This window comes from Dipodomys spectabilis, unplaced genomic scaffold, assembly GCF_019054845.1.
Source record: "Dipodomys spectabilis isolate Male_0828 unplaced genomic scaffold, ASM1905484v1 ptg000854l, whole genome shotgun sequence".
Taxonomy (NCBI): Eukaryota; Metazoa; Chordata; class Mammalia; order Rodentia; family Heteromyidae; genus Dipodomys; species Dipodomys spectabilis.
Window position 1 is genome coordinate 179,818 of NW_024871531.1, and position 11,267 is coordinate 191,084.

Genomic DNA, 11,267 nt, shown 5'->3' on the forward strand with positions numbered 1-11,267 from the left:
TAGCTCTCTCTGCTCTCTGCTCTTTTCTAGCGCTTTTCTCTCTCTTTCCCAGGCCTTTCCCAGCCGCGTGGAGTGCCAACCTTGCCTGGTCCCAGCAGGTCTACTGAATAAACCTACCCCTTACCTGAATACCACGTGAGTTCTGCTGTTCTTACTCGGCTACCTCTTTTTAAAAACCTAACACAGGGGCCCTGAAATAGCCGGCCGCATGGAAAAGACAGGCAGCCTGGTACCGGCCGTGGTTCATTTTCCTTCAAGCAGACGCAAGCTCCTGCGGAGAACGTGGCTTTGCCTGTCCCCTGCCCTCCCCGTCCCCGCCCGGCCCGTTTCCTCCGTGGCTCCCGTGGTGGGTGAGGGGCTCCGTGGCTCCCGTGGTGGGTGAGGGGCTCCGTGGCTCCCGTGGTGGGTGAGGGGCTCCGTGGCTCTCGTGGTGGGTGAGGGGCTCCACCATGGCTCCCGTGGTGGGTGAGGGGCTCCACCATGGCTCCCGTGGTGGGTGAGGGGCTCCGTGGCTCCCATGGTGGGTGAGGGGCTCCGTGGCTCCCATGGTGGGTGAGGGGCTCCGTGGCTCTCGTGGTGGTGAGGGACTCTGTGGCTCTCGTGGTGGTGAGGGACTCTGTGGCTCTCGTGGTGGTGAGGGGCTCCGCTGTGGCTCCCGTGGTGGGTGAGGGGCTCCGTGGCTCCCGTGGTGGGTGAGGGACTCCGTGGCTCTCGTGGTGGTGAGGGGCTCCGTGGCTCTCGTGGTGGTGAGGGACTCCATGGCTCTCGTGGTGGGTGAGGGGCTCCGCCGTGGCTCCCGTGGTGGGTGAGGGGCTCCGCTGTGGCTCCCGTGGTGTGTGAGGGGCTCCGTGGCTCTCGTGGTGGGTGAGGGGCTCCGCTGTGGCTCCCGTGGTGGGTGAGGGGCTCCACCATGGCTCCCGTGGTGGGTGAGGGGCTCCGTGGCTCCCGTGGTGGGTGAGGGGCTCCGCCGTGGCTCTCGTGGTGGTGAGGGGCTCCGTGGCTCTCGTGGTGGGTGAGAGGGCTCCGCTGTGGCTCTCGTGGTGGTTGAGGGGCTCCGCCGTGGCTCCCGTGGTGGTGAGGGACTCCGTGGCTCTCGTGGTGGTGAGGGGCTCCATGGCTCCCGTGGTGGGTGAGGGACTCCGTGGCTCTCGTGGTGGGTGAGGGGCTCCACCATGGCTCTCGTGGTGGTTGAGGGGCTCCGCCGTGGCTCTCGTGGTGGTTGAGGGGCTCCGCTGTGGCTCTCGTGGTGGTGAGGGGCTCCATGGCACTCGTGGTGGGTGAGGGACTCCACTGTGGCTCTCGTGGTGGTGAGGGGCTCCGTGGCTCTCGTGGTGGTTGAGGGGCTCCGCCGTGGCTCCCGTGGTGGGTGAGGGGCTCCGCCGTGGCTCTCGTGGTGGTTGAGGGGCTCCGCTGTGGCTCTCGTGGTGGTGAGGGGCTCCGTGGCTCTCGTGGTGGTTGAGGGGCTCCGCTGTGGCTCTCGTGGTGGTTGAGGGACTCCGTGGCTCTCGTGGTGGTTGAGGGGCTCCGCTGTGGCTCTCGTGGTGGTGAAGGGCTCCATGGCTCTCGTGGGTGAGGGGCTCCGCTGTGGCTCTCGTGGTGGTGAAGGGCTCCATGGCTCTCGTGGGTGAGGGGCTCCGTGGCTCTCGTGGTGGGTGAGGGGCTCCGTGGCTCTCGTGGGTGAGGCTCTGCCGTGGCTCTCGTGGTGGGTGAGGGGCTCCGTGGTTCCCGTGGTGGGTGAGGGGCTCCGTGGTTCCCGTGGTGGGTGAGGGGCTCCGTGGCTCTCGTGGTGGGTGAGGGGCTCCACCATGGCTCCCGTGGTGGGTGAGGGGCTCCATGGCTCTCGTTGTGGTGAGGGGCTCCGTGGCTCCCGTGGTGGGTGAGAGGGCTCCGCTGTGGCTCTCGTGGTGGGTGAGGGGCTCCGCTGTGGCTCTCGTGGTGGGTGAGGGGCTCCGGCGTGGCTCTCGTGGTGGTGAGGGGCTCCGTGGCTCTCGTGGTGGGTGAGGGGCTCCGTGGCTCTCGTGGTGGGTGAGGGGCTCCGTGGCTCTCGTGGTGGTTCAGGGGCTCCGCCGTGGTTCTCATGGTGGGTGAGGGGCTCCGTGGCTCTCGTGGTGGGTGAGAGGGCTCCGCCATGGCTCTCGTGGTGGGTGAGAGGCTCCGCCGTGGCTCTCGTGGTGGTGAGGGGCTCCATGGCTCTCGTGGTGATGAGAGGCTCCGTGGCTCTCATGGTGGGTGAGGGGCTCCACCGTGGCTCCCGTGGTGGGTGAGGGGCTCTGTGGCTCTCGTGGTGGTGAGGGGCTCCGTGGCTCCCGTGGTGGGTGAGAGGGCTCCGCTGTGGCTCTCGTGGTAGGTGAGGCTCCGCCGTGGTTCTCGTGGTGGTGAGGGGCTCCGCCGTGGCTCCCGTGGTGGTGAGGGGCTCCGTGGCTCTCGTGGTGGGTGAGAGGGCTCCGCCGTGGCTCTCGTGGTGGGTGAGGGGCTCCGCCGTGGCTCTCGTGGTGGGTGAGGGGCTCCGCCATGGCTCTCGTGGTGGGTGAGGGGCTCCGCCGTGGCTCCCGTGGTGGGTGAGGGGCTCCGCTGTGGCTCTCGTGGTGGTGAGGGGCTCCGTGGCTCTCGTGGTGGTGAGGGGCTCCGTGGCTCTCGTGGTGGGTGAGAGGGCTCCGCCATGGCTCCCGTGGTGGGTGAGAGGGCTCCGCTGTGGCTCTCGTGGTGGGTGAGGGGCTCTGCCGTGGCTCTCGTGGTGGGTGAGGCTCCGCCGTGGTCTTCAGGGACAATGTCAGCCCACTCACCGCTGTCCATCATTGGCTTGAGAAGAAAATGCTTTTCCTGGGCTCTTCCTTGGCGTTCCCTCCTTCCCACAGCCGATGGTTTACATGGAAACAGCCCTGGAGCTCCGTGGAAACAGGACCCACAAGGCGGGGGCCCTGCGGGGCCGTGGGAGCCAGGGGCTGAGCGCCTGCCTCCCAGAGCTGGAAGGGCCCTGCGGCTGGCCGCACACAGCACGTCCTAACAAGACCTGCATGCTCGAGTCCCTGAGACCAGGCCCCGGGGGCCACCTCTGGAATTTGCTTTTCTCACTTATTCATGTTGTTAGTTTAACTAATTTAGGTAGCACTAGAGTTTGAACTCAGAGCCCTGGGATCCTCAGGCAGGGGTTCTACTGCTTGACAGGCCTCAGCCCCAGCTCTAGTTGTGTATCAGATAAGGTCTTCATTTTTGAGTCAAGAAACTTCAAACAATCATCTGCCCAGTGTCTACCTTCCAAGCAGCTGGGATTACAGGTATACACATAGCGCCTGGCTTGGATTTGCCTCTGGTGGCAATAGAAATGCTACGCTGAGTGCCGAGCGTGGGGCTGGCGGGGATCCCCAGCCCGTGGCACTGACCGTGGGAAGGGGTGCAGACCAGGCCAGGCCAGGGTCACCTCCCAGAAGCGCCCCTCAGGTGCTCTGGCAGGCCTTTGAACCTCTTCTTTGGACCCTACGTCCCAGCACACCTCTGGCTAAGGAGGAAATGGAGGCCACATGATTGGGCAAAGCCAAGTAAGGATGTCGCTCTGACGACTTGGTCCTGCGGCAAGCTCCTCCCCAACACACCCTGCCTCTCCCGACCTTCCCGCCAGCGCTCAAGAGCCCGGTGGCCCAGGCGCTGCCTGCCCATGGAGGACCACGGGGTCCAGAGCCACGGGGGAGGGGGTGAGCACGGTGAGGGTGTGTGTGATCCTGGGAGCACAGTGTGTGTGATCCTGGGAGCACGGTGAGTGTGATCCTGGGAGCACGGTGAGGGTGTGTGTGATCCTGGGAGCACGGTGAGGGTGTGTGTGATCCTGGGAGCACTGTGTGTGTGATCCTGGGAGCACAGTGTGTGTGATCCTGGGAGCACGGTGTGTGTGTGATCCTGGGAGCACGGTGTGTGTGATCCTGGGAGCACGGTGTGTGTGATCCTGGGAGCACGGTGTGTGTGATCCTGGGAGCACGGTGAGGGTGTGTGATCCTGGGAGCACAGTGTGTGTGATCCTGGGAGCACGGTGAGTGTGTGTGATCCTGGGAGCACGGTGAGGGTGTGTGTGATCCTGGGAGCACGGTGAGGGTGATCCTGGGAGCACGGTGAGTGTGTGTGATCCTGGGAGCACGGTGAGGGTGTGTGTGATCCTGGGAGCACGGTGTGTGTGTGTGATCCTGGGAGCACTGTGTGTGTGATCCTGGGAGCACGGTGAGGGTGTGTGATCCTGGGAGCACGGTGAGTGTGTGTGACCCTGGGAGCACTGTGTGTGTGATCCTGGGAGCACGGTGAGTGTGTGTGATCCTGGGAGCACGGTGAGTGTGTGTGATCCTGGGAGCACAGTGTGTGTGATCCTGGGAGCACGGTGAGGGTGTGTGTGATCCTGGGAGCACAGTGTGTGTGATCCTGGGAGCACGGTGTGTGTGATCCTGGGAGCACGGTGAGGGTGTGATCCTGGGAGCACGGTGTGTGTGATCCTGGGAGCACGGTGTGTGTGATCCTGGGAGCACGGTGAGGGTGTGTGTGATCCTGGGAGCACAGTGTGTGTGATCCTGGGAGCACGGTGTGTGTGATCCTGGGAGCACGGTGAGGGTGTGTGTGATCCTGGGAGCACGGTGCGTGTGATCCTGGGAGCACGGTGAGGGTGTGTGTGATCCTGGGAGCACAGTGTGTGTGATCCTGGGAGCACGATGTGTGTGATCCTGGGAGCACGGTGAGGGTGTGTGTGATCCTGGGAGCACGGTGTGTGTGATCCTGGGAGCATGGTGAGTGTGTGTGTGATCCTGGGAGCACGGTGAGTGTGTGTGTGATCCTGGGAGCACGGTGTGTGTGTGTGATCCTGGGAGCACGGTGAGGGTGTGTGTGATCCTGGGAGCACTGTGTGTGTGATCCTGGGAGCACGGTGAGTGTGTGTGATCCTGGGAGCATGGTGAGGGTGTGTGTGATCCTGGGAGCACGGTGAGAGTGTGTGATCCTGGGAGCACGGTGAGGGTGTGTGTGATCCTGGGAGCATGGTGAGGGTGTGTGTGATCCTGGGAGCACGGTGCGTGTGATCCTGGGAGCACGGTGAGAGTGTGTGATCCTGGGAGCACGGTGAGGGTGAGTGTGATCCTGGGAGCACGGTGAGGGTGTGTGTGATCCTGGGAGCACGGTGAGGGTGTGTGTCTGTGATCCAGGCTGCGTCCCGCATGCCTGCTCAGACCCCTGCTGCCTTCAGAGCCCCCCCCCCCCGCCCTCCCCTCCCCTCCTCCCACTCCTCCTCACCCAGCGGGCGCTCCTCCTGAGCCCCCCACCCCTCCCTCCCCTCCCCCTCCCCCCCTCCCCTCCCCCTCCCCCCTCCCCTCCCCTCCTCCCACTCCTCCTCACCCAGCGGGCGCTCCTCCTGAGCCCCCCACCCCTCCCTCCCCTCCCCCTCCCCCCTCCCCTCCCCTCCTCCCACTCCTCCTCACCCAGCGGGCGCTCCTCCTGAGCCCCCCACCCCTCCCTCCCCTCCCCCCTCCCCCCTCCCCTCCCCTCCTCCCACTCCTCCTCACCCAGCGGGCGCTCCTCCTGAGCCCCCCACCCCTCCCTCCCCTCCCCCTCCCCCCCTCCCCTCCCCTCCTCCCACTCCTCCTCACCCAGCGGGCGCTCCTTCTGAGCCCCCCACCCCTGCCACTGCTTCCATACTTGTGGCATCTTGCACAGACAGCATGGAAAGGAAGTTGGCAGGCGCCCTGGGTCTCAGCCCATCGAATGCCAAAGTGAATAGGGTGGTGGGCCGGGAAGAACTCCCTGATCAAGCGCAGGTCATGCACAGCCAGCCTCAAGCTAGACATGCACCACGGAGACCACACGCGTCTGCTGAACCACGCGGACGCGCAGCCCCAGCCCATGGACGCGCGCAGGCCCGAGGCCGCGGGGAAGCCTGTCCCCGCGCTCAGCCCTCACGCTCCTACCACGGCTGGTCCCTCGCCTTGCACCTGCCTCTCCCTCCATCTTGCCCTCTACATTTGGGTCACTTAACAGACAAGGATCCTGGCTAAAAATAAATCCTCATTCTCCTCTGAAACACACTTTGTTCTCCGAGCTCCAGCGGACACTGCAGGTGCACGGACGCACACTTGTAAAATAAACCCGCAAGGCTCCTCAAAGCCTGGACTGTTCCAGAGACTTCATTCAGACGCCGCCGGCCTTCTGTCTCTTTGTTTTCGTTCATTTTGTTTTAGTTTGGTTTGGTTGTTTTGAGACACGTTCTCTCCATGTGCAAAGGCTGACTTCACACCGTGAAGCCTCCTGGGCGCTGGGGTGGCAGGTTTGTACCACGGTGCTGGGCGCTGGGCGCTGGGGTGGCAGGTTTGTCCCACGGCACTGGGCACTGGCAGGTTTGTACCACGGCGCTGGACACTGGCAGGTTTGTACCACGGCGCTGGGGCGGCAGGTTTGTACCACGGCGCTGGGTGCTGGCAGGTTTGTACCATGGCACTGGACGCTGGGGCGGCAGGTTTGTACCATGGCGCTGGGCGCTGGGGTGGCAGGTTTGTCCCACGGCACTGGGCGCTGGGGCGGCAGGTTTGTCCCACGGCGCTGGGCGCTGGGCGCTGGGGCGGCAGGTTTGTACCATGGCGCTGGGCGCTGGGGTGGCAGGTTTGTACCACGGCACTGGGCGCTGGGGTGGCAGGTTTGTACCACGGCACTGGACACTGGCAGGTTTGTCCCACGGCGCTGGGCGCTGGGGTGGCAGGTTTGTACCACGGCGCTGGGCGCTGGGGTGGCAGGTTTGTAACACAGCACTGGGCTATTTTATTTTTAATGAAACAGCTCTCACTCGGTAGCGCCTCCTCCCCCTCCCCCCATCTGGAACTTGTGATCCCCCTGCTTCCACTCCCAAGTCACGCCACAGATCATGGAGGGGTCCTCTCCTGGAATTGGCAGCCCCCTTTTCTGGTGTGTGGCGCTGGGGACCAGCCCAAGCTGCCTGCACTCAGGGAGAGCTGCGCCACGGCCCCTCCCCGGCCCCCTGGTGTGTTTTTGGTGTTGCTGTGTTAGCTGTGTTAGCCTTCCCTCCAGGGAAGAGATTCTTGAGATAAATCCACTTAAAAGAGAGGGAAGGTTCCAGTCCTGGGCGGGCAGGCCCACAGCTTTGGGCCTGTGGCAAGGCAGACGTCATGGACGCAGGTGGTGAAGGAAGCACCCAGCTCAGGACACGGAGAAGCAAGAAGGGGGGCCGGGGGGGGGGGGAGAGGGGGGCTGCAGTGTCCCGGCCCCCCAGACGGCCCCCGGCGGCCTAGCTTCCTCCCTTCTAGGGACTTCCATTCCTCCCCACAGTAGCCATCCCAGGAGCACTCATTAATTAATTAGGACCCCCCCCCCCAAAAAAAAATTTCATGGCCTTTCCTGCCCAGGCTGGCTTTGAACCCTGATCCTCAGATCTCAGCTTCCTGAGTCTCTAGGATTACAAGTGTGAGCCACCAGTGCCTGAAAATTTTATTTTTTTGTTTGTTGTGGGGCCTGAACTCTGGGCCTGGGCGCTGTCCCTCAGCTCTTCAGTTCAAGGCGAGCGCTCTACCACTTGAGCCACAGCACCACTTCCAGCTCTTTTTTTTTTTGGCTTATGTGCTGAGGAATCGAACCCAGGGCCTCATGCATGCAAGGCAAGCGCTCTACCACTGAGCCATCTTCCCAGCCCCTGAAAATTTTATTTTTAATACATATCCCAGTACATTTTGTGGGTGTCCTTTACCTACAACAGGGTTGTACCTCAAAACAGCATCCAGCCTACACATCCCAGCTCCGGCTTGCCGCGCCCGGTGTCTTCAGAACCGGAACACAGGCCGACAACAGGACAAGGAGCAAGTCCAGGCCTGCTTCCTTCTCCCTGGATAACTCATGGCTTCTGGAATGCTGGATTGAAAAACAGAATGGTTGCATGGTTATATGTTGCACTGTGATGTTGAACACGGTAAGTCGAGCCCTTGCGGGCTGAAGGTGGGCTGTGGGGGAATGGACTGGCAGTCCGTGGAATCAGGGTGCCCAGCCCCAGCCCCACACTTCTGAAGTTGTTCGGGAAGAGCAGGGGAGTTGCCTTCCTCTGCCCCGGGCGATCACCATCGCAACGTCTCCCAGGTTCTGCTGGCTGTGTGCTCAGACCCTCAAGCCAAGTGCTTCACAGTCAGAACTGGTGTTAACAGAGGAAAACGAAGGTCCAAGAGAATGAGTTCAGGGACCTGGTGGCAGGTGATCTCTGGCCAGGTTAGAAATGCATGTTCTTATGTTTTTATTTTGTTTTCACTTTTTGTATCTGTCCAAAAGTGATCCACATGCAGAGGGTTAAACGGATGAGGAAATAAATTCCGTGGTGTTGGGCTGAGCGTTCCTGAGCCTCAGCCCTCCAGCTTGTTTGTGGCTTTGGGTTAGCCATGGCACAGCAGGGTGCTGTTGGCTGGAGAGGATTAAATGTTCAGCGTCAGCATTTGCTTCCATCTGTGCTGCGCACTGTGGCCGTGCTGCGGGTGGGCTGGTGTGGAGCTGGGGTTCGCCTTGTGTCAGGGGAAGGGGGTGGGGGGGGAGCCGCATCCAGCCCAGTGGCTGTGGCTTCACCCTGGATCTTGCGGACATTTCTCTCTGTTCTAACTCTGACTAAGCAGTGTGGAGAAACGGTGACCCAGAACCCATCCCGGTAAGACACGTCCATACAGCGCGCGTGCCCCTGGCCTTGGCCGGTGGCCTTAAAAGAGCCAGAATCTGGTCCGGAGGTCGCACTTCCACCTTCAAAGGCTCAACCAGGAAACCCCTCACCTCTGCACCTCAGAGCCTCCCCGGGGCGAGAAGCCAGGGCCCAGGCCTCGAGGAGATTCCCGCAGAGGCTGAACAGGCCTAGGAGGCTTTGGCAACTTCCACCCAAAGGCCCCGCGGTCTTTGGACTTTTCCAGGACGTCTAACTTAGAGCCTCCTGGCTAAAGCATGGACAAGAACATCGGAAGCCGTAGCCACCTTTCCCTGTGGTCTTGGTGAGCTGTGAACTTGGGGTAAGTCACGAAGCTGTTTGCTCTGATGTGCGTGGCATGTTCATGACCACCGTCCTGGACAGAAGCTCCTTCCCGCGCCTGGGTGAGCAGCGGGGGGAGCAGCGGGGGCCGCGGGGGGAGCAGCGGGGGGAGCAGCGGGGGCCGCGGGGGGAGCCGCGGGGGGAGCAGCCGGGGGAGCAGCGGGGGGAGCAGCGGGGGCCGCGGGGGAGCAGCGGGGGAGCAGCGGGGGGAGCAGCGGGGGGAGCAGCGGGGGGAGCAGCGGGGGCCGCGGGGGAGCAGCGGGGGAGCAGCGGGGGGAGCAGCGGGGGGAGCAGCGGGGGGAGCAGCGGGGGCCGCAGCGGGGGGGGGGGGGAGCAGCGGGGTGGGAGGGAGCAGGGGTGGGTGGGTAGCAGCAGGGGGGGAGCAGGGGGGGAGCAGCGGGGGGGGGGAGCAGCGGGGGGGGGGGAGCAGCGGGGGAGCAGCAGGGGGGGGAGCAGCGGGGGAGCAGCGGGGGGGGAGGGAGCAGGGGGGGGAGCAGCGGGGGGGGGAGGGAGCAGGGGGGGTGGGTAGCAGCAGGGGGGGAGCAGGGGGGGGAGCAGCGGGGGGGGGAGCAGCGGGGGGGGGGGAGCAGCGGGGGGGAGCAGCGGGGGGGGAGCAGCGGGGGGGGGGGAGCAGCGGGGGGGGGGGGGAGCAGCGGGGGGGGGGGAGCAGCGGGGGACCGCAGGGGGAGCAGTGGGGCCCTCAGGATGCCGTTTGACCCTGGGCGGGGCACTGGCTTCCCACACCACCAAACAGAAGGTGAGTCCAGACGAGGCCAGGCTGCCTCCCCTAGTGCTGCCAGGAGCAGAAGACATACAAAGGCCATGGACCTGGACACGGCCCCAGGACGGGCCAGCCACCTCCACGGCCACCAGGCCCGGCCACGGCCCCACGACGGGCCAGCCACCTCCACGGCTACCAGGCCCGGCCACGGCCCCACGACGGGCCAGCCGCGTCCACGGCCACCAGGCCTAGCCTGGCCACGGCCCCACGACTGGCCAGCCACCTCCACGGCCACCAGGCCCAGCCAGGACCCCACAAGATCAAGGTCAAGTAGAAAAGTGATCCCAACCATTCTGAGAACGCAGGCTTCACGCTCCCGAGGTGGAGGGGAGTTGAGTGGCAGGCAGAGGCTACAGAAGGCTGCAAGGCCGGGCACAGGCCTCAGCAGAGCCTGTGGGCAGCGGGCAGCTCCATTCCAGAACTACCAAAAACAGACAAAGGGCACAAGACCATCTCCCACCGCACCTTCGTCTCCAGGTGCTCCCCCGGAGGGCTTGCACACCCACCTGACTAGTTAATGGCTGGGCCCAGCCCTCTGCAGCTCCCCCTCCTCCTCTAACCAACCCAGAGAGAGCATTTATTTTTGTTTTGTTTTGTTATTTTGTCAGTTGTGGGGCCTGAACTCTGGGCCTGGGTGCTGTCCTTGTGCTCTTCAGCTCAAGGCGAGTGCTCTACCGCTTGAGCCACAGCACCACTTTTGGTTTTATAGTGATTTATTGGAGATAAGAGTCTCACCGAGTTTCCAAAGGCTGGCTTTGAACCATGATCCTCAGGTCTCAGCCTCCTAAGTAGCTGGGATTACAGGCGTGAGCCACCGGTGCCCGGCTGGAGAGAGCATTTGGACACTGCTATCTCTGGCCGCTCCCGCTGCGGAGTGCGCACGCGCTCACAGCCTGGCAGGCGCGTCCACACCGCCGTGTGGGCCTCCAGGCTGTGCCAGGCTGCCTGCGGGCCGACGGCTCGGCTGAACAGCTCCACGGAGCAGGGAGTCAGGGTAAACGTTCTGTGGTCTCGTGGGAGCCTGCCATAACGACAGCAGCGGACCCAGCTTCACGGGGAGGCGGCCGGCCAGGACCTGGGGAGGCGGCGGGCCGGGGGCCTGGGGAGGCGGCGGGCCGGGGCCTGAGGCGGCGGGCCGGGGCCTGGGGAGGCGGCGGGCCGGGGCCTGGGGAGGCGGGCCGGGGCCTGGGGAGGCGGCCGGCCGGGGCCTGGGGAGGTGGGCCGGGGCCTGGGGAGGCGGCGGGCCGGGGCCTGGAGAGGCGGCGGGCCGGGGCCTGGGGAGGCGGCGGGCCGGGGCCTGAGGCGGCAGGCCGGGGCCTGGGGAGGGGCCGGCTGGGGCTGGCCAGGCCCCTCCGAGGGCCTTTGGACCCAGGGTCAGGCTTGCTCTGTTTAGATGGCAACCGAAACTCTGGATACGTATTTAAGCAGTTACAAAGCTTTTAAGAGGCCCTGAACTTGGAAAATGAA

The 11,267-nt window shown here is 64.3% G+C and overlaps 1 protein-coding gene across 1 annotated transcript; it reads right to left on the minus strand.

The window, feature by feature from the left end:
* Positions 1-253: 253 nt before the first annotated feature.
* LOC122102748 (vegetative cell wall protein gp1-like) lies at positions 254-2,224 on the minus strand. Its single transcript, XM_042673464.1, has one exon. The coding sequence runs from the start codon at positions 2,222-2,224 to the stop codon at positions 254-256; it is 1,971 nt and encodes a 656-aa protein (XP_042529398.1).
* Positions 2,225-11,267: the final 9,043 nt, after the last annotated feature.

Excerpts from the sequence above, each read along its gene's own strand:
- LOC122102748 (XM_042673464.1), bottom strand. The coding sequence starts at position 2,224 with ATGAGAGCCACGGAGCCTCTCATCACCACGAGAGCCATGGAGCCCCTC.